This window comes from Mytilus californianus, unplaced genomic scaffold (assembly GCF_021869535.1).
Source record: "Mytilus californianus isolate M0D057914Y unplaced genomic scaffold, xbMytCali1.0.p SCAF_8, whole genome shotgun sequence".
Lineage (NCBI taxonomy): Eukaryota > Metazoa > Mollusca > Bivalvia > Mytilida > Mytilidae > Mytilus > Mytilus californianus.
The window spans coordinates 51,418,150-51,442,972 of record NW_026262734.1 but is presented as its reverse complement, the minus strand read 5'-3'; the positions used below and the strand labels follow the sequence as shown (position 1 = coordinate 51,442,972).

The 24,823-nt window shown below is 30.5% G+C and overlaps 1 protein-coding gene across 4 annotated transcripts; it reads left to right on the top strand.

The window, feature by feature from the left end:
- The first annotated feature begins 308 nt into the window (after positions 1-308).
- LOC127712226 (coiled-coil domain-containing protein 74A-like) lies at positions 309-21,188 on the top strand. 4 transcript variants are annotated; one of them, XM_052218551.1, is made up of 10 exons: positions 519-730; positions 4,664-4,715; positions 8,303-8,479; positions 9,559-9,748; positions 10,990-11,118; positions 13,168-13,233; positions 15,261-15,399; positions 16,206-16,383; positions 16,956-17,113; positions 18,195-21,188. In XM_052218551.1, exons 3-10 carry the CDS (start codon positions 8,345-8,347, stop codon positions 18,331-18,333), a joined length of 1,134 nt encoding a protein of 377 aa, XP_052074511.1. In that variant the 5' UTR covers positions 519-730; positions 4,664-4,715; positions 8,303-8,344; the 3' UTR covers positions 18,334-21,188. The 4 variants fall into 4 exon arrangements, with proteins under 4 accessions (XP_052074512.1, XP_052074511.1, XP_052074510.1 ...); XM_052218552.1 differs by lacking the exons at positions 519-730; positions 4,664-4,715 and adding an exon at positions 309-390; XM_052218550.1 differs by lacking the exon at positions 4,664-4,715.
- Positions 21,189-24,823: the final 3,635 nt, after the last annotated feature.

Below are 24,823 nucleotides of genomic sequence, written 5' to 3'. Positions count from 1 at the left end.
TGAAAAATTTCAAACCACTACCCAAAACTCGGCCATCTATAGACTGCTGTTCTCTTCGCTTGTTATATTTATAAAGAAATTATGACATTATATTTTATTTCAATTTATGCTCATAAGTAGAACGTTTTCTTACGAACTGATAAAAAGTAGCATCATCGCGGAGACGTACCAAACATTAAAAAGTTCGTTTTCCTCAGTCGATGATTTACATGGGAGATAATTCCTGTCTTATTTAACGTCCGTTGTAGTGTATTACGTTAAACTAATCGGTTATCAGATAGATTCTGACACAAATTATCTCCCCTGTTTATCATTTGGCTAGCAACCAGTTTTCCTCTTCAGCATCACTTTAAAGACCAGTTTAAGAGATGATTTCCAGATATTTTCCAAGTATGACATTATCCCCCATCCCAAAATGACTAAATGTATGAAGAAACATGATTTTAAGAACGATTTCTAATGTGAATGGCCCAAAATGTAAAACCGGAAACACTTTCGAGGTCAAATATTTTCTATAGATACGGCGTACCTGTCGTACATTATTTGCATATGAAAAGCCACATGCCATTGTGTGAATTTGATGGGAGTTGGTGATCGCTGTTTCATTGTTTTAAATCATATGTGCACATTCTTCCAAATTTGAATTGTAGATGATATATTTTCGAAAATGTGTTCTGCAGGCTGAGAATGGATTGAAAACAAATATTGACTTGTTTTGTTTTTGTTTTGGGTGAGTTCTATCAGATTTGTTATTGTAGGTACAAGGGATTAAATACAATCTCATAATTGTTGAACTCTGCTGTTTATTGTTGGTTAGAGGGGACAGGGAAAATTGAAAAAAAGCATACAGAGGATACTTAATGGTTTCACAGTATGTTTTACATGCTAAATACTCATCACATCACAAGTGTTGGCAGTTGCAGTTTGCAAGATTTTGTTTCGTCTGTTTTTTAACCATTGATTGATTTCTTTTACATCTTTTGTGACAATGTTTCCCAAAGCTTGTTCCACATATTCCAATCCATGGATAATAAATCAGAATTATTCATTGTCCGAGGGTGCATGTCTAAGATTGTTAGCAGTTTTATAGCATTCTAAGAATGTAGATTTACACATATTCACCCAGGCCACATTTGTCCTTATCATATATTAATTTGCTCTTATATCTGATGCCTTATCATAATGTAATTAACATAATAATTATATTCCCCCTGGGCCCTGGATGAGTTGTGAATTCTGCTGTGCCATTGTTGGATGAGTTCATCTGTTTATCTTAGCTTAATACAGCTGTATGTGTTTTTAATTGATTTAGATCTGGATTTGTACAATTCGAACATTGTAGAGTACAAAATAGAAGATAGCTGACGATTATTGCAGATAATCTTGATTCCCAAAAATTATGATTCTTAAAGTTTGATAATGATATCAATTGCAGTTCCGCCAACATGACCAATCTCACTGTAAATCATGAAATTTTGAGTTGTTGTTCTCACAGCTTGTTTAGAACTACAAAATTGCAAGAGTATCTTTTCCAAAATTAATGTGTTTTTTTAAAACCCATAGTCCTTACAGCCGTAAAAAAAAATAAAAGTACTATAGGATATCAAAAAGTCTTAGCTGTAATTTTATTGGTTAAGACAATTTTGCAATATCCTGGATAGACCCCAAAAAACCCACCTTTGCCGCATTGTCAGCTGCATTTATTTTCGCTCTTACAACAATGTACAAAAGTTAAAAATATCCCTAAGGTATGAATTCTAATACTTAAACTGAAAAGCTGGTTGTATTCTGGTTTTCCTCTTGTAAACATTGTATAATGTAGCAACCAGTTACCTTTTGTTTTCAAAGTATTTATTTTCAAGTCTGTTGTACATGTACATGCAATACCTTTCAAAAGCTAGTAGAGCTTGTTGGATTAATTCAAATGTATCGGATAAACTAATAGTATTATCTGCATGCAGCATAGCCATACAGCAAAGGAAATTGTTGTAGAAAAATGAACAATTTTCATAACATTCATGACATTGATTCCTGAGTGGAAGCTTTTCAAGTGAGGAGCATTATTTTCTCTAAACATGATAAAAAATTCTTGAAGATAATCTAAGTATAGTGCAAACACACACTGAGAAAAGAGGAAAGTTTTCCTCCCATCAAACTTTTATTTCTCATGTACAATGATGTAAAAATAATGAAAGCCCTTCTCTCTCTTTAAGAAATGATCTGACATCAAATTATGCTTTTACATTCTTGAACTTCACAACAATCCTCGTGACTTTTTTGTAGACACGATATGTTGAGAATAATATAATTTAAATGTAAAAATAAGGAGATGTGGTATGATTGCCAACAGGGGGTTAACAAATTCACTAGCCCAACGCCCTGGTCTAAAACATTTACAGCTCTGGCAATCAAGACTTGTAATCCAATATGCCCGACGGACTAGCAAAAAAAAATCTTGGTGTGAATAAAATAGAAAGTGGAAAATCCCTTCGTCACTATTTTTATCTTACCCAATCAGATTCAATTATTTTATCATTTGAACTGATTTTGTACATGTTTTAATTAAAATAGAACAGATACCTGGGTGGGCAGGTATTACAATGTATTGGGTATGTATTGATGGCAGTTCCTGTACTGTCACATTACTGACTTGGTACAGGCATTTCCTCATGTAGAAAATGGTGGATTAAACCTGGTTTTATAGCTATATCATGTATATAGGACAGACTAAACAGTCAATTATGTATTTAAATTTGACAATAGTTTGTTTTGTGAATGCTTAATAAATATTATAGATCAAATGCTAGATACATATGAACTTGATCTTTTATAAATATAAATAGAAATGATAAAAAGTGATGAAGAACAAATCAGTTTGAAAACCTGAATATATTTTACCAGAATTCAGTTTTATACTTCTATATCATATATATCATGTATATGGAAGCTTACGGTTAATAAGTTTAAATTTAAGTTTTTCAAACAAAGATATTTTTGTTAAAAATTAATTAACACTGGCTGTAAGCCAATTAAATCATTTTTTCTATTAATGACCTGTTGATCAGTGACATATCATAATATCATCAGGTACTGTTAAAATACATGACATACCCATGATAGACTTGGTGTATAATTTAGTACTTTGTATTTCAGTGGTTTATTTATGGTTTCATTAGTCATGTTAGTTCAAGGTTAAAAATCTTGTTTATTTATAATTTCACAATGGACAAATAATGGGTATCATAAGCATGATAAGCACTTCAAACAAATTAGTTATGTAAAATAAAAAAGAAATGTAAACAGATCTTTGTAAACAGAAAATAAAAGTGTTTTTTAAATAATTTTCACAGATCTATATTATTTTTTAATATTGAAAAACACATGAAAAAAATGCCATGGTTCACTATAGCAGAGATGCAGCTAATCGTTGGACATAGGTGGCAGAATTTTAGAGGGTCCAGCAAATGACGTCTTTGTGTCAGACCCAATGACCGATAAATATTTTTACTGTTTGGGGCCGTCAAAATTGGAATTAATGAATAGTGGTCTTATTGGCAAGTGTAGTACAACATTCTCATTTATTTATTTGATGTTGCAGGATAATTTAAGTTAAATGTGGTCTCAGTCATTAAACCATCCCTTGGTCATATCCTTATTTAACCTGGTCGTTCTAGTCAAGGTTTTAATGCGTATCTTAATCCAACTGGGAACTATAATTATTATTTTTCAAAAATAGTAGGTTTGGCAAACAGTTGATAGGACTGGCAAAACTGTCTTACATGCAGAACCCAATGTCTGACAGGAAAAAAAATAATCTGCATCTCTGCTATAGCATGCTTTATACTGGGGATTCATTATTCATGTGAAAACAGTTTAAATGTTCAATGAAGCACATTTTTTCTTCAAAGACTTGTATGCAGACTTTTGTAAAACCATGAAATCAAATATCCATGAAAATACTATTTGTCCTTAATCCACGAAAATTGGTACCCACGAAAATAGTTAAATCCACAATACTTCATTATTTTTAACATAATAATTGTTTTTGTCTGAAATTACTTGTATTCCCATCATGAAGGAATTATGATTTAAACATTTTAAAGTCAGAGACTTCCTGATTTCTACTCTTCTAAACATTTGAAAGGAATTTTATAAAAAACAAAGGAAAAGAATATTCTTAAAAGGAAAAGGTATGAAAAGGCCCCTTTTTTGTCTCCCTAGAAATAGAATATAGATCTTTCAGATAATGTCCTTCAAGTGTTCTCAAGATGTTTTGACAGTCATACTTCTTGCAATATTAGTAAAAATCTTGAAAACTGCAAGTACAACCTGGATTTTAGATTTTCCCATTATCAGATTATTAGTACATTGAAACCGCATAATATTCACAATCCTGAAATAAAATATACATGTACCAAAAAGTGAAATCACAAAAATACTGAACTCCGAGGATAATTCAAAAAGGAAATTCCCTACTCAAATGGCAAAATAAAAAGCTCAAACACATGAAAGGAATGGATAACAACTGTCATATTCCTGACTTGGTACAGGCATTTTCTTATGTAGAAAATGGTGGATTGAACCTGGTTTTATAGCTAGCTTAACCTCTCACTTGTATGACAGTCGCAACAAATTTCTTTAAATATTATTGTATTCTTTCCAGAATTTTGCTGTACAATTGTTTACTGAAAGTATAGAGAAATATTTTGCATTTGGTAATATATATATGAATGACATGATTGATTTTAATTTGAATGATTGAATACTAATCCTTGTTGGGGTGTGAGTCCAAGTAGTTATATTTTATAAACTCCTAAATAAGTAGTACTGTCATTACTGTACATACATAATGTATGTATTAAAAATGATCATGATGAATAAGGTTGTACAGCAATGATGTATATATATTTATATGTACTTTTGTTAACATGTTTATAAATGAAGGTATATTTCAATCTTCAAAAATGGGATTTTTTTGTTATATTTTGTATATTAGCAGAAAATTTGTTAATCTTGTATTATAATGCCAGATATTTACACTGAATATATGCATTATCATTTATACTTGATAAAGAAAAATGGAATGCAATAATTAACATGAAGGCAGGAAATATTCTTGTTATTTGGTTTGTACCTGAAGAAAACTACACTTAAAGTATCAAACTTTAAACAGATAAATCTAGTGTGTCTCTTTATTTTGTAAAGGTAAATATTATATTATTTGAACTGCTCTGATAGTTAAACATGTTAATCCTCTTTATATTAATAATTTTTCATGTGGACTTTTAAAAGAATGGTGTGATATATTAATAGTTGATTGTCTTGGTGCAGGTGTTTACAAGAGATTTATCTCTCTTGTCTTGGTGCAAGTGCTTACATCATGAACATTGTTGTAATTCCAAAGGTATATGGTTTAGTCTGATTGTTTTGAATTTCTTAATAACCGAAGAATTTAAAAGATTTTATAATTTAGTGTTTTCAATATATTATATATATATATATAAAACAAGCTTGCATAATGCATTTCAGATAATAGGGACTGTATACATGGTATAGTGTATGTTTACATGACACTCATAAGATATTAAAGTTCACACATTTTCAGTATTAATTAAGTAATATACACAATTGTATCGGTTTTTTGTAATTTTCCACAATATTTGGTATCGATGCAACTTCTTTCTACACCATACATAATGAACAACCAGGTCTACATTTCCTATAAGTGGAACTCAAAATTTTAGAATTGATTGACCCTGCGCATAAATCAGGGTATAAAATTAATTACAATGTTGCACTACGTTTCTGCAATAAATTAATATTTTGATTTGCCAAAAATAGGTAGTAAAGTGATCTTTTATCATATATTTAATCCTCTACCATCATGACCATGTCACAATAATAAACAGATTGTTTCTATCAATTGTCTATTAGAATGATTTCATAATTACGGTTAGTTTGATTACACTGTCCATTCAGAGGCTAATTCAGTGTGTTAAGGATGTACTTAGGTGAAATTAACAAAATCTAGAATTTAAAATTGATACTATTTATAAGTCAGAAGAGCATTAGTTAAGGAACAAAATAAGCTAAAATATTGAGAGGTTATGGAGCTCCTTTTCAAGATATTAGAGTTTTAAATAAAAAAGAAAAGGCTGACTCGGAATTTTACCTTATATTTGCATTGGTATTATTTGGGTCTCAAATCGAAAGAAAAGAAATTAGAATCTGCTTAAACTTTGGTAAATGACCTTTTTTGAGCTATTGAAGTTTTATATGAAAAGAAAAATAGGTGTTATGGGGCAAAATATTTTACCCTGTATTGTAGGAAAAAAAAAAGGATTCTGAACATCTGACACAAATTTCTATACCTCACCTAACATGCCTAGGTACATCTTTAATGTGATTTGGCTTTTGATACAAACCAATATTATCACCTTACTTTTCATTGTGGTTAACCAGCCGTATGATGTTGAATGACTCTCATCCTACAGAGAATAGTAAACATGCAATAATTGATGAAAACTTCAATTAATTATTGATTAATTGACACTTGATTGTCAGGAAGATCCACCTTGTAAAATCTCACCTCAAGTCTTCTATGTAAATATTAGGAATTTTATAATGGTTCAGCACTTTAAATGATCAGTTGTTACGGGATAGATTATAAATACAGGATGTTTTAAGTACGAGAAGTACATGGAGCACCAGGTATGCTTTTATTCAATTAAATATTTATTTCTGCTGTAATTTTACAATTTATATAATATTCATGTCTCTTTCAAGTACAATACCTGTATAAATGTTATTATGTTATTGGATTGTAAGCCTGGAAACTAGATGATGGATGATGTATGGATACCAATCACTTATTTACTGGAATTTGGTCCCCAGAGACACAAACTATTTACTGACATAAAGCACAGGAAAATAGTTGGTGTTTAGGGGGAAAATGGTCCAAATAGCCAGTATATATATATAACTGTTTTATAAACAAGTCTAAATTGAAAACAACGTTCAAACCTATGATTGTGTTGGATAAAAACCGCAATTTTTATACGTGTGCATGCAAAACAAATTTCTTGGTAGAGGGGTCTAAATACAGCACAAACAACATTTTCCAAAAGACCAAATGAGTGAAAAGTATATTTTAACAAAACGCATTTGACTAGCAGGTCGAACAACTGATGTTCTTAAACCTTGCTGACTGCCAAATAAACGGATCACAAGATGTAACAATCTGTGTATAACTGTTTTATTATACATGTACAGAAAGTATGGGAAAATGTTTGCTTCAAGTAAAATTTGTAAATACATTTGTGAAATAGCTTTTGAAAATATTAACTGACATGACTGGTAAATAGTCTTTTTCAGACAATTTTGTAAAATTATTAAATTTATTCGTTTATAATTTAATAACAAAAATACATACTGAGACATGTATTATAGTGTTTGTTAATGAATGAAGTGTTTTATTTGAAGGGGAGAACTTGTTGTTTCGAAGAGATATAACTTCAATTTTTTTTAAATTTAAAATAGTCACTTTAGTGTTGTATAATTTATATCAGATAATAATCAGAATAATAGAAAAATTGATTAGAACATATTGAATTTTTGTCTATGATTTTTAAAGGAAAGTCAATTATGTTAGTACATGTACTGATAATATCAATATCAATGAGAAAGAAGGTATATATAAGATCAAAAATTTCCTTTTTTAAATTTTTTATAGATATTATCGGTACTTAATATCAAAATGAAAAAAATAATACCTCGTGAATTGGTTTTGCATCTCAAGTTATTTTCATTTTTTTTTTTTTTCTGTTCACTTATAATATGGAAATTTTCAGGAGGACATTATTTGTAGTTGCAAGTTAATGGTGGTGATTGTGGTTAGGGTATACATGTAGCTATAATGCATTCACCTTGTCCATCTATTTCTGTTACCATTTTCTCTGGTACTTTTGAACAGAAATACTTCAAATTTGGTCAGCAGCTTGACAGTGATGTTGTAACATGTTATCAATTTGATTCCCATCAATTCCTAAAAAAATATTTTTTCTTTTGTTATTTTTATTGTTAAAATGCCTGTACTTTTTTCATGTCTTTGGCAATGTTTGGTACAAGCTCACCATGTGATGGGGTTCAACCAGTTAAACATGTGAACAAACGTCCCCTTTGCCTACCAAGACAGCTACTGACATACATGTAAATGGCCAATAACTTGGAACAAGGAAATAAAACATGTCAATTTGGAAATCAAGGTCAAAATGTCGTAAAACTATTCTATATGTATTTACAGATTGCTAATTAATGAACAAACAACCATGACAGACTGTGTAGTATGATCAAACAGGGAGTTGTACAGGAAAAGATAGCTGATCTATCCATGAACCAGTTGCCACCACTCAGTAATCTACCGCAGTGGTCACGCATCAACACACTGGACAGAGGACGCTATCCAAAGCCGTTTGTCAAGGTAAATTTAATATTATATGTTTAATATTCGGGATCTTCACAGAAGATATGGGTTATATTCCTTGTCAGTGTTTTATATCCATGAGATGCAAGTTAAATTTGCAGGATTAACCAGGATATTCCATTCAAGTATGTATATATAGATGAGAAGATTTGGTATGATTGACAATGAGACAACTATTTACCAGAGACCAAATGAGGTGTATGTATAAAAGGTCAAAATATGTACACATGTAAACTTATGGCTGATCTATCATTAACCTATAGGTAAGATATATGAATTTGTACTTGAAGCTTGCAGATTTCAGTTTCTGAATTTACAAATTTTTGCTTGATGTTTGTAATTTAGGAGATTTTAGTTTCTGCAATTGAAGATTTAAATTTTTCTGTGATTATGTATCAATAGAGATCTTGGTAAACCACCAATGCATGTTTACCTCTTGAGATCACCATTCAGCAGCTTTTATAGCTATTTGGGAACCCAAACCAATCATTAAATTTTAATCAGAGTTTGTAAAGGAACACACTCATGTAAGAAATAAGGATTTAAATAAACAATTATGATTTCAGTCATAGAAGCAAGGTAACTAAACAGACATAGCAGAAAATTTTAAATGTTAACCATATGATGTCAAGAAATTCTCAACATAATGTCCGTCAATGACAGACTTTTTATGGTGTACTGTTGTGTGTTTTTATGTCTTTTTGTTAATCGGTGGATGAATATATCTCTATATTTAACTAAATATAAGAAAAAACTATTCTACAACATTGTACAACATAGTTTTGAATCTATGTAACCATCATATTTTTCTGCACCATTTTATCAAATGTTCATTTGGCGTAAGTGAGTAGACAAATATATTTAAACACAAATATAAAGATCATTGCGAAAATTTCAAACTTTAGTTTCCTCTTTAATATATGAATAAAACAAAAAATTTTGATAATAAAGCGCATAAAAAAGTTTCAATTAAGATAATTTGCTTAACAGTTAACAACTCTATGCTGTAGAGTGCATACAACTGTTTTCATACACAATGATCATTATATTTTTATATTTGTCTTTTTTTTTTAAAGGACAAACACAATCCAACTGTGGATGGAAAGAAGGATGAAGAAAATGAAGAGGATAAAGATGTAACGGAGATGAATCCGACTCAGAGGATCCATCATCTTGAGAGGAGTATCGGATTCCTTAAACAACAACATCAGGAAGTCCTTAGGTGTTTACATGAAGAAATAGAAGGACTTAAAAAGGAAAACAAAGGTATTAAGACATGAAATCTTGTAATGGAGTGAATGGTATTATTTTTAGCCAACTTAAAAAGGAAAACAAAGGTAGTAAGACATGAAATCTTATAATGGAGTGAATGGTATAGATTTTTTTTGCCAACTTGTTTGGAAGTATGATACAGGGTAGAATCCTGGGTTTGAAGAAAAAATATTTTGAAACTTTTTGACAATTTTATGCAAACAAATGATATTTGTTCTTGTCAGGGTTCGCCATAAGGAGGGGGAGTAGTGGCACACACCTTCTGCATGAAAGCAGCTTGTTTGCTGTGTTTCTTGCAAATTTTAAAAAGACGCTGGTTATGCCTATTGAAGATTTTTTCATTTTACTTGAATTAAATAGATTTATCATATGTTCTTTTGTTTTGATATCTTCCCTTGTGACCCTCTTACATATGAAAAAGGTCATGTTACAGACAATCATCATTTATTTAAATCCTAACAGTAGATTTTTTAATATTCTATGGTACCAATTACACTCCTAAAAGATCATTCTTTTTTATTTTGACTATTTGTTATTTAGTAGTGTGGTCCCCCATATTTTCACAAAAGAAGGACATAACAATCAGAGTTGACAGTTATTTAAGGCTGACATTTTTATAATATTCTTTGTGGTATATCTTTCTTCAACAAGAAAGAGTAGCAGAAATTCCCAGTGAAGAATGCCAACTTTTTATGAAGTACTTATTAGTATGACTTTTCTATTAGAATGACAAGATTTCATTCCAGAATTGATAAAATTTTATAAATTTGGGACACTTTTCAGGGAATAAGACTAAAAATTTGCAACTAGGTCTCAATATGAAAGATTTAAAGCACTATGAACATTTTCAGCTTAAAGTTAGCTATCAAACCCAATATTTAGCAGTCTGGGCAACTAGATCTCTCACTAATTTTGTATACCACTAGAAACATAGAAATGTATTTTAATGACAGGTTTTGCATTAGGGGAATCTGTGATGAGACTGCAACTTAGTTGTCAATTCACTGATGAAGTGCTTCTGCTTGAATATTAATGCTGCAGTTTGTATTTCAAAAAGGTTGCTTTTAGAGGTCATACAGACCTTGGATTTTTTTTACTTCTATAAATACATAGTTACATCATTAAATTTGAAGTACTTTATTTTCTTTTATTTTGAAATTGATATAATTATTAATGCATCACAAAATTACTCTTGGAGCAAAAATGGGACCAAATTGATGCCCTCCTTTTTTCAGATCTCCAGTTTAAGATTATTATGAGTCAAAAGAATCAACAACAGTCAGAAAAACGAAGTGCTAGTACTAATAGTCATAAAAGTCGGAAAGAAGAATCTCGTTCACGAGGTGGTGCTGGTATGGATAAAGGTAGATAACTCTTGGAAAGAATGTTTGAATTTTTATGATTTTTTTGTGTATTATAACAGCTGTCAGCCAACTTTAATTAGCTACTTATTATGGTAAAATATTAGAAATATGGCATTGGTAGGACCATACTGAATTGATTATTGTATTTGGATTTGCAAATTCTTATTAGAAATTCTGTAATGGAAAATAACTTGTTCTTTAGAATTTTTATTCATCAAAAAATTTCAACAAAAGGTTTTACGTTTTACACTTGTTTTAATTGTGTTTAATGCGTCATACAATTTCAAGAAAATTTTAATAAGATTATACAGGAACTTACTTTAAAGTTTCTTGAATAATTTATTTTATCTTGGAACAAAACAGATAACTTATATACTATTGATCAACTTTTTAATGAAACTTACAAAACAAATTTGACACTTGTGTTCCAATTTTACATGCAACAATTTAGTATTTGAATTTGATCAAATTTTTATTTAATTGAAGAATCATTTTAAAAAGACAATGCAACACAAATTTCTCTGAACAGCTTAATCACATGACTTAATTTTAAGATTTGCCAAATTTCTGTTGAGACAATTTTAATTTTAACACCATGCTGATGAGCATGATGAGGAAATCTGAAATGAGAGAACCAAAAAATTGAGTCTTGCTTTAGCTAATAAGAGTTGGTTTCAGAATCTTTTACATTTTATTATCTAACTAATTTGTTTATTTGGGTTTGGTTTGAATTCTACTTGTTTACTCTAATGTATTATAACAATCTTTAAGTCATGAATAAACACATGTTAATTAACTTTGTGTGTTCTAAATCCACACATTTTTTATAAGTGGACCACTTTGGCCTTGAAGTGGTTTCAGTATTTGGATCGTTGATCTTCGTTATCTACAGATCACTTCAGTGGATCAGTTAACATATATTATCTTTTTTGTCTTTTAATTGATAAGTACATGAATGGGGGACACTTCTGACATTCAGAGACTACTTTTTAATCATTTTTTAAGTGAGTACTTTGATTTACATTGACATGAATTTATTTTTTTCATTTGTTCTTCATAAAATTTAAATTGAAGTTACCAGATGCAAAAAACTAGTTTCTGCCGTAACATGTGTTTAAATAATTGAAACTGAAAACTGAAAATTAGATTTTTAGAAGAGCAGTTTATGCAGCTTTTAAATGGGTCATCCGCTCATTCCAAATGGAAAGTTATATTTATTTGCAAATATGTATATCTTGTCTGTTCTTAAATGGGTTTTCTCTATCAGTAAAATTTGCACAATCAAATAATACTTGATGACTTTTTCGAAAGTGGTGTAGGTGCATGTATGCGACATAAGTGCATTTTGTGTGACTTATTAAAACATGAGACAAACACATTTATATGGTAACATAAAATCTTAACATGACTGCATTTTCATTTTTTTCTAACCAAACAGTTTTGTGGAAAATTATCCGATATTCGTCTTTTTTTTTTAATCTGGGAATTTTCATAATTACTTGAATCAATATTAATATGAAGATATTATTCTAATCAATCAAAATAATATTTTGCATATTTTTCCACATGACTGTTTTCTGTTGTTTTAATTTGTTTATTGATTATTTAACTTTTTTCTAACTTTGCATAAAGATTACTCCACATGTTACAGATATAAACAGATTTATTTTTAAACCAGTGATCAATATTAAGAATTATGCCACAAATCTTGAACAGGCAATGCATTATTGTTAAAAATTACAACAATAACTACTGATGTCATTTGAGAAATCATTCAAAGTAACTAGTTTAAGTGATTAGTTTAGTGTAAACTGATCGACTTTCAAAATAATGTTTATTTTTTTAGATCAATTTTGATTTTAAACAAATTTTATCATTGGCAATTTTATTTGTGGAACATATTATTATAACATATCAATACATCACTGATTGCAAGGTCTTGTTAAGTATTTTGAGAAAGTAGTAGTATTAAATGCAGTTAAAATGTGGATTAATCTTCTAGCTAACTGTTGTAATTTCATTTTAAACAACTAATTATTTGATTTTCAGAATATTCCTCAAATTCTCTGATCTCACAAACTATAGAAATAACTAGCTCTGCTGGACGATCTCGGGGTAAGATTGTTTACTGTTCCTTTGTATATGCACATGTATAGCACACAGTGTCGACAATGTTAAGGAAATCTAGAAGGTATATTCTTGGTTTCATTTTTGTCGAGCCTTCGACTTTAGTCGAAAAAGCGAGACATAGCGATCCTACATTCCGTCGACGTCGTCGTCGTTGTCGGATGCGGCGTCCACAAATATTCACTCTGTGGTTAAAGTTTTTGAAATTATAATAACTTTCTTAAACTATCCTGGATTTCTACCAAACTTGGACAGAAGCTTGTTAATGATCATAAGATAGTATCCAGAAGTAAATTTTGTAAAAATAAAATTCCATTTTTTCCGTATTTTACTTATAAATGGACTTAGTTTTTCTGCCGGGAAATATTACATTCACTCTGTGGTTAAAGTTTTTAAAATTTTAATAACTTTCTTAAACTATCCTGGGTTTGTACCAAACTTGGACAGAAGCTTGTTTATGATCATAAGATAGTATCTAGAAGTAAATTTTATAAAAAAATAAATCCATTTTTTCCTTATTTTACTTTTAAATGGACTTAGATTTTCTGCCAGGAAACAACATATTCACTCTGTTGTTAAAGTTTTTAAAATTTTAAAAACTTTCTTATACTATTTTGGATTTGTACCAAACTTGGACAGAAGCTTGTTTATGATCAAATGATAGTATCTAGAAGGAAATTTTGTTTTCTTCCAGTTAACATTACATTCAGTCTGCAGTTAAAGTTTTTAAACATTTATTAGATTCATAAACTCTCCTGGATTTTTACCAAACTTGGACAGAAGCTTCTTACAATCAGAAGATAGTATCAAGAGGAATATTTTATTGATTTACTACCTCATTTTTGTTGAGCCTGCGATTAACAGAAAAGTAGGCGAGACACTGGGTTCCGCGGAACCCTTACGAATTTTTATATAAAAAACAGTTCAACAAGAAAATTTCAAGGGAATCTAGTGATTATTCTACAGAAATTTGTTGTATTTGTATTTGAAAAAAGTCCAATAAGGGCGGTTTCAGAATTAAATGCAGGAGGGGCATGGGAGACACATATTTCAAGACCCCTGCCTGAGCAATAAAATACAAATTTTCATTTTACTAATTAATTTGAATGCTTAACATCCCCCCCCCCAACTTATAAATTTTGGAGTAGCCCTAAGTTCTATGGGAAGAATGCATGCCTCAGGCTTATCAGCTAGCGGCAATAAGCCCATGTTCTTTTTTGGTGATAATGACTTAATGTGTAGTACCACATGAAAATGATTAATCAATCATTCCCCATGTTCCCAGGAAGTACCAAAGACCCAGTAGATACTGATATGATAATTTGCCATTATTCAAATGATATATTTTGTCTTGTAAATTTCCAGTTCATAAAATTATGTTGTTGAATATAAGCTAAGTTTGCAATTTCCTCTTTCAAAGTTAACCTAGATGGTTTTGCTGAAATTCTATTTAGCCCATTTTTGTTTATGAACAATTAGAATTTTTGGCTTTCATAACTTTTGGTTTTGAGCATACGTAATAGGTATTTCTTCAAATATATCTTGCATGCATAGTAAATCATATTATTCCCATTCCATCCTATTCAGATTTATGATTGAGCAAGTAAAACAGTCTTTCTGGTGCACATTTTCACCATAAAACCCCTAGTATTGTAATTTCATTATAATCATATAAACTTGCAAGAGTAACTAACTAGTGTCATTGTTTTTGAAAAAGACTCTTATTCTTTATTAAAAAAACATGAGAATTAGCTAAATTTATTATGAGCAAAGTATAAATTATATAAGGGAGGAAAAGTTTGAACTACATGTAATTCTAAAAATAGAATTATCTTTATTCTGAAAAAGGCGTTCTTAAAGATTCAAGTATAAAATACATAAATTTGTTATGAAATCAAAATCTTAACAAAAATCTGTGGTAAGGAGAAAAAACCTTTTTAAATGAAACGAGAGAGCGAAATACATCAAACTGATTAGGCTATAAATAATAAACAAGGCCTTTTTGTGTTTTACAGAAGAAAGAATAGATGAGTTAAAGATTATATTTCTAGAAGAAGAAATTAAAGAATTAAAGCATGCATTACGAGAAGCAAGGAATCGTAATACTTATCTGACTAACTTGTTAGAACAAGCAGAGGATGCCAAAAAGAAACAGTAAGTAACTGCATGTATATTACATGTAAGAATAGTCAAGGTAATTCAAAAATTAGATAAAGAAGGATATTGGATGGACTTAAATCACAGTTCAGATTTGGTTTGTCATTAGTCAGAGGCCAATGGATTGAGGAAATGATAGGAACAATTTAGGTATTGTTAACAAATAGACAAAATATTTCAAAATGATGGATGTTCTGAGTAACACATTGGTTGTCTTGTATCCATTGCAAACAGAATCATTCAGATTAATCATGACTTTGTTGTACACCAATAACTGTCATTTTCCGTCACATTCTGCATGTGTGGTCCTTGAAAAGCAATTACTAGTAAATTTTAAGCCTGAATATCTTGGGATTGGAAGTCTGTATCATACATTTATACTACCTCTTACTGCAGTTATTTTATTTGAGCAGTCATTCTGTCATTCTGTTTTCTGCTCTTTGGTCAAGCTGTTGTCTCTTTGACACATTCCCCTTTTCCATTCTTAATTTTATTGGCTATTACTGTACACATTATGTACTATACAGTCATTATAAATTTATGAAGCCTTAGACGATGACTTTGCAAGTTGCAACATATATTGCAGTGCCTCATCATATCCTGGGCTTGGAAGTCTGTATAAAAACTGGCTGCCATGATATAGCCAAGAGTGTTGAAAGTGAAGTTAAACATAAAATTCAATCAATCTAAATTTCTGGATTTGAAATTTAATCAAACATTTTTATGATGATGTTAATAACAGACTCATTGACACTTACTTATATCTCCAATAACTTTGTTTTCTAATTTCATTTTACTTCAAGGTCACAGAAGATAGAAACTTTACAATATCAGGTCACACAAGGTGGAGGACCATTAGCTGAACAATTAACTACAGGGAGCATAACTCTGTTCAATAATCCTCAGCGACCCCCAGCATTGTCTGAGTGTGAAGCTGTTATAAGACATCTTCAACATGTTAATGAACAACAAAAACATGAGGTAAGGACAGATAACTCCTGGTAGTCCTTACATATCATTTAAAGATAATGTGACAAACTGGGAGATGTTGAAAAGGTTAACTTCTTAGTGGCAAATAACCAAATCTTTAAATTATTTGATGTTATGTCATAGTTGTGTTTGTTTCAATTTAGGGTAATGAGACAGAATCTCAACAACAGAATGCCAAAAAGAGGAATTATACCCCATCTCTTTTTAATGTTAAATTCTAGAAATAGACGTGATATTTGTCTGCTTGTTATCTTAACATTTTATATTGCAGCTGGATTCTTTGAAATCAGATCTAAGAGATGTACTGTAATCTCACAAGTGGACACCTCACGGCTTTCTCCTTGTTATCTTTAACATTTTATATTGCAGCTGGATTCTTTGAAGTTAGATCTAAGAGATGTATTGTATTTCCACAAGTGGACACCTGATGCCTATCTCCTTGTTATCTTTACATTTCATATTCCAGTTGGATTTTTGGAAGTCAGACCTAAGAGATGTACTGTATTCCCACAAGTGGACACCTGATGCCTATCTCCTTGTTAACTTTACATTTTATATTCCAGCTGGATTCTTTGAAGTCAGATCTGAGAGATGTACTGTATTCCCACAAGTGGACACCTGATGCCTATCTCCTTGCCAAGGCTTACATAGCGGAAGATGATGCCAAAGAACAAGATAAAACACTACCTAAGTTATCACTTAAAAATCCGTCCAGAAAATTGTAAGTACCAATACGTAAGATTTCAGAGGCTAAAATATATAGAAAACATATACACGAAAAACCACTCAGACTCACATATTAACTGTCCAGCAGGTTTCACATCTTTACACAGATCACACAGATAGTCATAGATCAATAGTCAACTGTTACAGGTTTGACAAAATAATTTAACAGGATTTTTTATAGCAATGTCACTGTAGGGTCTGTGTTAATAATTAAATAAACAAGGTCTGTATATTTTTATGGTTTTCTTCTGTAACAGTATCATCATGGTAGTCACTTCAGTCACCACCTTAACTAGATGTTTGGATCCTATATAAAAATAAGGAGATTTGGTATGATTGCCTATGAGACAACTATAAACCAAAGTTCAAATGCAGTGAATATAAGCAACTGTAGGCCACTGTATGGCCTTCTGTAATGATAAAACCCATATGGTATAGTCAGCTATAAAAGACAATGAAAAATGAAAACAATTAAAAACATGAAGAACTAAAGGCCTTATTTATAACAAAACAAATATGACAGACATGAACCAATGACATCCACTAAACTACAGGCTCCTGATTGGGGACAGGCACATAAAGAATGTGGGGTTAATCTTTTTTAACATAACATGTCGTGGATTTATTATTTTTTTCATAGTGCATGAATTCTAAAAATAATTTAGCAAATTAAAATGGAAAAGTGCTGCATCCAATATTAGTATTTTCATGATTCTTTATTATGATTAACAGTCAATTTGTTTTTAATTATTCAAAACTTATGTATAAAAAAGAAGATGTGGTATGATTGCCAATGAGACAACTCTCCACAAGAGACCAAATGACACAAAAAATTAACAACTATAGGTCACCGTACGGCCTTCAATATATGACTTTTATCATGTTTCCACTTGTTATCAGGAAGAAAATTGTCATCATTACAAAACTAGCAGAAGAAACTTAATTTAACTATAAACAAAGATATATGAACTACTGGTTTATAAAGATATAAATAAGCTATGAATTGAAAAACTTTTCTTTTATACGTTAAGCCAGGTTGAAGATTCTAGTCTTAAATTTGATTCTCTAAATTTCAGGCCAGATATAGCTTATATAAATCATGATTCTGTCGTCCTCCCAGCGTTAAAACAAACCGTAGGTAATAAAGCTGCAGAAAGGAGAAAGAGAACACAGATTCTACAGAAAGCCAGATTACGAAAGGAGGTGTTACCATAAACCATTATTCGGCTGTGATAATGTTGTGTGTTATCATGTGTCAACTCTGTTAACGTGTGCAAGTGTGTGATTGTGTAGTGTATGACTTACATGTTCTTCATTTTATCATTGATTTATTTTTTTTAAATCCTATTAATATGTATGCTAATTAAATGATCTTTATTTATATATATACACAAACAAACTAGCTTATTATAATCTATTTTACAGTAGAGTAGGGCTTTTTTTCTATTAAGAGAAAGAAGATGTAATTGTGATAATGTTAACATTTGTGATACTTTTTCCGTCCACCACACATTCCTTTGTCTTTAAATATTTTTTAAGGTACAATGCTTATTTAAAAATTTGCTTGTCATTTGTTTATTTAATGTTAAGTCAATGATGAACAACATTACCATACTTGACTTTACTATTAGAATTTTTTAAATTATGGTTTAAATACTAGTGGTGAATTAATGAGCCCAAGAAAAAAAATGTATATTAATGAATAACTTTTTGGATAGAGAAAAATACACCTTAAGTTTGGAATACTGGGTTGTTAACAAAGGGGATATTTCTCTTCATAGAATTGATTGAAAAAAATTAAGGGGAGACAGGGTTTTTTACCTTAAATAATTGACATTTTCACCTTGGAATGTAACTCCCAACTCAGGTTCTAAACGTACATGATAATATGCAATTTAGGTCTGACACTAGTATGGTTAGCCCAAATTAAGATTTAAAAATATTTTTTTATTGGAGTAATTCACTTAATATTAACTCAAGGTCAATCCTTTGGGAAAATTTTGACGGTGACTAAGTCTGATCTGTACTCAAGTTCAATATGAATATCAACATATCTAAGGCCTGAGTGAACTTTTTACTATCACAGACCCATTCATTTAACATTGTGGTTTTCTGAATTGCTATACTCAAAGATTTCAAAGCAACATTTTTAAACTTGAAATGACCAATCTGTTTTATTAATATGTGTTATTAGAAAATATTATACTTCAAGGTGTTTTTATTTTGAACAGACATTCCTTAAGAAAAATTCAAAATTAAAAATGTTTATCCACAAAATAGACTTATTTCCTGGTATTAGATAGCAGGGAATCTAATGTTCAATTTTGTTTACAATTCAATCCGTCCATAAATTATTCCTTATATGTATTATCTGTCATGTACAAATGATGTAGGTGTCTTAATTCTCCTGTATATTTTAACAGGTGACACAGCTTTCTGTGACCTTTGAACCTGCATTTATTGTGTTGAAAAGGTGTGTAATGTGTTCTGTACATGTATATATATTGTGTACTGATTATATACACCAGGTCAATGCATTTTATTCACTTCATAAAATGTCATTCCTCACATTTTTATGAGATTTTGGATAGCCCTTGTTTGTCACATCAAGTGTGTTCCAGGAGTTTTTCTTTATTGTATGATATGAATGAATGTATATATGTATATTTCTTTTATTTAAAGCATCAAGGAAAATGAGAAAAATTCTAAATTCCAGAAAAGGGCTGGCTTGTCACCAAAAAAAATAAAACTTAGAATTATTTCTAAATATACTGAATTTTTTTTTGAAAAAAAGAATTTTTATGTCGCATATTTTTTTATGATGTCAATTTATAAAATTTTGTTCAAGTTTAGATAAGGGGAAGACATTCATACTATATTACACAATGATGCTAGTCTATGATTGCTATGACGTCTGATGGCCTGTTTTGGGGTCTTTTTTGGGGGGCTTCTTTAAAGCTCAAGCAACCCATCCAGACGTCGGTGCAATTTCAGCCTACTGTGGATTCACTTATTTTCATGGGTACTAATTTTCGTTGATAAAGGTTTGAATTTATGGATATTTGATTTTGCCAAAATTTGCATACAAACCTTTAGAAAATGTGATCTTTGTTGAAAATTTAAATTAATGGTTCACCTGTAACCACGAAGTTCTTGAAAATAAGCATCCAATGAATGATAATGAATCAACAGGAAATAATGTACACAAGAAATAAAAGTTGTTATTTCCCATTTGGCAACAATTTTTGTTATACTCTTATATTCTTATTATTCATTAAGAATATATGTTTTTCAGTCCAATGTACTGGCAAGTTTTAAATTACAACAGATATAGAAGATAGACCTATTTTTTAATCGTTTATCAACCTGACAATAATTCATCCTTTTCTTAATTTTAAAATTACAATTATTTTGCTTGTTTAAATGTTATGTATAAACAGTTTTATACTACTGAACTTTTTATGTGTCACTATTTGGAAATTTTATTTTTCTATTTTTGGTTTGTTAGTTATTGTTTCATGAACTTTTAATGTTTTCTGTATTCACAATTTAAACAAGTGAACGAGTAAAATCATAATTTTTTTATTTGTAAACTTCTAAGTCATTCTGTTTAAGAAAGATATTTTAATGATAGTACATTTTTTGTACTTAAATTTTTTTTCAATTCAACTATAGGTGTCAACTATTCTTGCCACTGGGAGCCTCCTTTTTATGTTTTCCGAAATTTGGAAATTTCTCACTGATGACCAGTCTGTCCGATCTTCTATTTTGGAATAAAAATAATCTCCACCATTATTTCATTATTTTGTTGTTGTTTCTAATGTAAACATTGACAAGTTTTATTTGTCAAAACATTGGGATTCAATTGAATGTTGTTTGTAAAAAAATATCATTATTAAAATTATAAGATAAAATATTAGAAAAAAAAGAAATAGGTTTTGCAGAAAAAATCTCCTTCTGCCGTTCTTGAGATGAATCTCCATTTTTGAGGACTTGAAAAGTTGACACTTATGGTTTTACTGATCTTTTCAATGGCTTTTAGAACAATAATAAAAACAAAATCAGTTGAATTGTTCCTTTATACATCAGCCCTCTAGATTTATACTTTAGTGATTATTAAAAAATATAAGTAATTTTAAGATGAATGAAAACACCATAACAAATAGCAAATTGATCAACCGTTGTCTACAATACATATCACAGAACACTAAAGAGAGCATTACAACACATTAAAATACAGGGGGTGAACTTTGGTGCAACAGCATTGCAAGCAGTTTTTGTTGAACAAATTATGGTTTTCTGGTGTTCCCTGCAATAAATATTTCTGAAGTAAAAACATAGATTTGACCTACAAACATGCATGGTGTATTTATAAGTTGAAATTGTGCTTATAACTGCTTGTACTGTTTGTTCAGTACTTCTGTCTTTTTGTTAGTTATTTTCTAAGTATAGATCTGATGAGGCAAGTTATTTTCAAACAAAATGTTAACTGTTTGTTCTGTTGTGCTGTAACATCATAGTCCAAGGATAAGGGGAGGATTGAGTGCTCACAAAACCTTTTTAACCTTTTAAGCTTGCATGTCCCAAATAAGCCTCTTCAGATTTTACAGCCAGAAGTCCATGGGTTGTCTTTTCATAGTTTTTTTGTTTGTTTAATGTTCTAAGTTTTAAAAAGGACAAAAATTTCTTTAGAGCCTTTTATAGCTTACTATCAAGTATGGGTCTTACTATTAATTGATAGGACAATAGTGAATGGTAACTGTTTACATCCTAAATGTATTTGTTCTTTGGTACTTTTGTGGATAGTTGTTTCATTGGCATTCATCACATCTTGTTTTTACAATGATGGGCTGGCAGTAAAGAATTGTTTATAATGGTTGAACTAGACAACAATAGCATTACTATACCCCCACTCTAAGAGTGGAGTCTACTAGTTCATCCATCCCTTTGACAACATTTTCATCATTTTTCTCGTTACCGGGGTACTGCAAAACAGAATGACTTCATATTTGGTCAGCAGCTTGACAGTGACAAGTACTTTTTGGGTCTGCCACACTTGCCATTTCTCTTAGATGAAACTTTGAATTATTTCAATATGTTGAATGAATTTTAAATTGTTCAAGACACACTTCTCTAATTTTCATGCTTTTTTCCCATTTCTCGATCATTGTGAGAAAAATATTTCTCATCTCTTGAGAAAACTTACTTCTCTGCAAATGATTGGTCGAAATTTAATTATGAAGTCAAACTTTCGTGGTTTCTTCTGAATTTCCTATTGTGATGTCATGTAAAAAGGCGACCATGTCTGATGACATCACATATAAAGAACACATCTTTCTGAAAATCATAAGAGAAACAGATTCCACCTCATATAACTCGTGTATTATATTTCTCCTCTCTCAACGGTTAAAATTTTAACTATTTAAAAAGCTTGGCAAGCCTTGCGCTTTAATATTAATATTTAACTGTCTTTCGTGGAGAAATATCGTAACACACTTGATGCAGTGGTGGAATCTATATTTCTCTTGTTACACAATGAGTTTATATTTGGCCATCATCTTGGCAGAGATGAGTTTTAACAGGTGGTCCATTTTAATGTTGGTTGGACACTTACTGTCTGTTACCTGATTCACTAGATTTTGAATGGGAGTATGCTTAAGTAGCTATGTGTGAATTCTTGTTTTGCTTATAAATGCAATATTTTCTTTGTAGCAAATCCCACAATAAGTCAGTTGTTGACCTCATTTTTGTCGAGCCTTCGACTTTTGTCGAAAAAGCGAGACATAGCGATCCTACATTCCGTCGGCGTCTTCGGTGGCGTCCACAAATATTAACTCTGTGGTTAAAGTTTTTGAAATTTTAATCACTTTCTTAAACTATCCTGGATATCTACCAAAATTGGACAGAAGCTTGTTTATGATCATAAGATAGTATCCAGAAGTAAATTTTGTAAAAAAAAAATCCTGTTTTTCCGTATTTTACTTATAAATGGACTTAGTTTTTCTGCCAGGAAACATTACATTTGCTCTGTGGTTAAAGTTTCTAAAATTTTAATAACTTTCTCAAACTATCCTGGATTTCTACCAAACTTGGACAGAAGCTTGTTTATGATCATAAGATAGTATCCAGAAGTAAATTTAAAAAAAAAGAAATCCTGTTTTTCCGTATTTTACTTATAAATGGACTTAGTTTTTCTGCCAGAAAACATTACATTCACTCTGTGGTTAAAAGTTTTAAAAATTTTAATAACTTTCTTAAACTATCCTGGATTTGTACCAAACATGGTCAGAAGTTTGTTTATGATCAAAAGCTAGTATCTAGAAGGAAATTTTTATTAAAATTTTGTACTTGTTTATCCGTATTTTACTTATAAATGGACTTAGTTTTTCTTCCAGTTAACATTACATACAGTCTGCAGTTAAATTTTTTAAAACATTTATTAGATTCATAAACTATCCTGGATTTTTACCAAACTTGGACAGAAGCTTCATACAATAAAAAAGTTGTATCCAGAGGAATATTTTTATTAAATTTTTTCCTCATCTCATTTTTGTTGAGCCTGCGATTAACAGCAAAAGTAGGCGAGACACTTGGTTTCCGCGGAACCCTTACGAATTTTTAAGGTTCAGTGACTAAATCAAATATCCATTATGCTTTCATGACAAATCTTTTAGGTGTTGAATTCTTTATATTTAGTCTGAAGATGTTTCACTAAAACTCTGAACTATGACCTCATTTTCATGGTTGACTGCATCTGAATGATTAGAAACATGGTTTACCTGATAAGGTCATTATCTGTGTAATCCTTTGAAATAAGTAGACCCTCTGGTGGAGGGCTGTCTCATTGGCAATCATACCACATCTTCTTATTTCTATATGTAAAATTTTTATAATGAAATGATGTCCATATGTCATCTCAAGTAAACCTCAATAATCATTGATGAAAAAATTAAATAAGACAGCAAAAGAACATCGAGTGAGTAAGATTATTTACAAGTTTCATAAAATTGTGTCAAGCATTTCAGAAGCAGTTACAAAATTTGGGCAGAAGGACTACAAACAAATAAACTGTTGATGCAGAGATGTGTCTTTCTTGTCTGTCGGCAAAAAATTCAGAAAAAGAAAATCTGAGGAACAGCAACATTGCTAATTAATTCAAAGTCACTGGACCATGCCATGAACTAGCGGGCAGTTGAAAAACTGAGATGTACTGGTAGTAATGCAACTAGAAAATATCATTGATCTATCACAAGTAGTTCCTCTCAAACTTATTTAAGCAGAAAACTTAACATTGATAATTGCTAATTAATTCAAAGTCACTCGACCATGACCTATGGTGCAGAGCCTAGATATAGTCTTCAAACTAATATGTACTGATAGAAATGCAACTTGATTGAAAATGTCACTGACCTATCACAAGTATTACCAATCAAACTCACTTAAGCAGAAAACTACACAATTGTAGACACTGACGCCTAGATGTCTTGCCTTCTGTGACTTTTGTCATAGGAGACAAAAATGAAAACAATTTGTAAAGTGATTAAAAAGATGAAATAATGCCACTTATCAATTGTGTTAATTAACAAAAAGTTCAAGTCTTAAGTGCATTCTTCACATTCATTGCTTAATTTGGCCATGGAATTATGTTTATTTCATATCTTTAGGGGAAGGGGGATATACATAACAGGGCAGTGAATCCAATATC

Coding starts and splice junctions, on each gene's coding strand:
- LOC127712226 (XM_052218552.1), top strand. CDS start 8,345: ATGATCAAACAGGGAGTTGTACAGGAAAAGATAGCTGATCTATCCATG. Junction 11,119..13,167: donor TGGTGCTGGTATGGATAAAG/GTAGATAACTCT, acceptor TTTGATTTTCAG/AATATTCCTCAAATTCTCTG. Junction 13,234..15,260: donor CTCTGCTGGACGATCTCGGG/GTAAGATTGTTT, acceptor TGTGTTTTACAG/AAGAAAGAATAGATGAGTTA.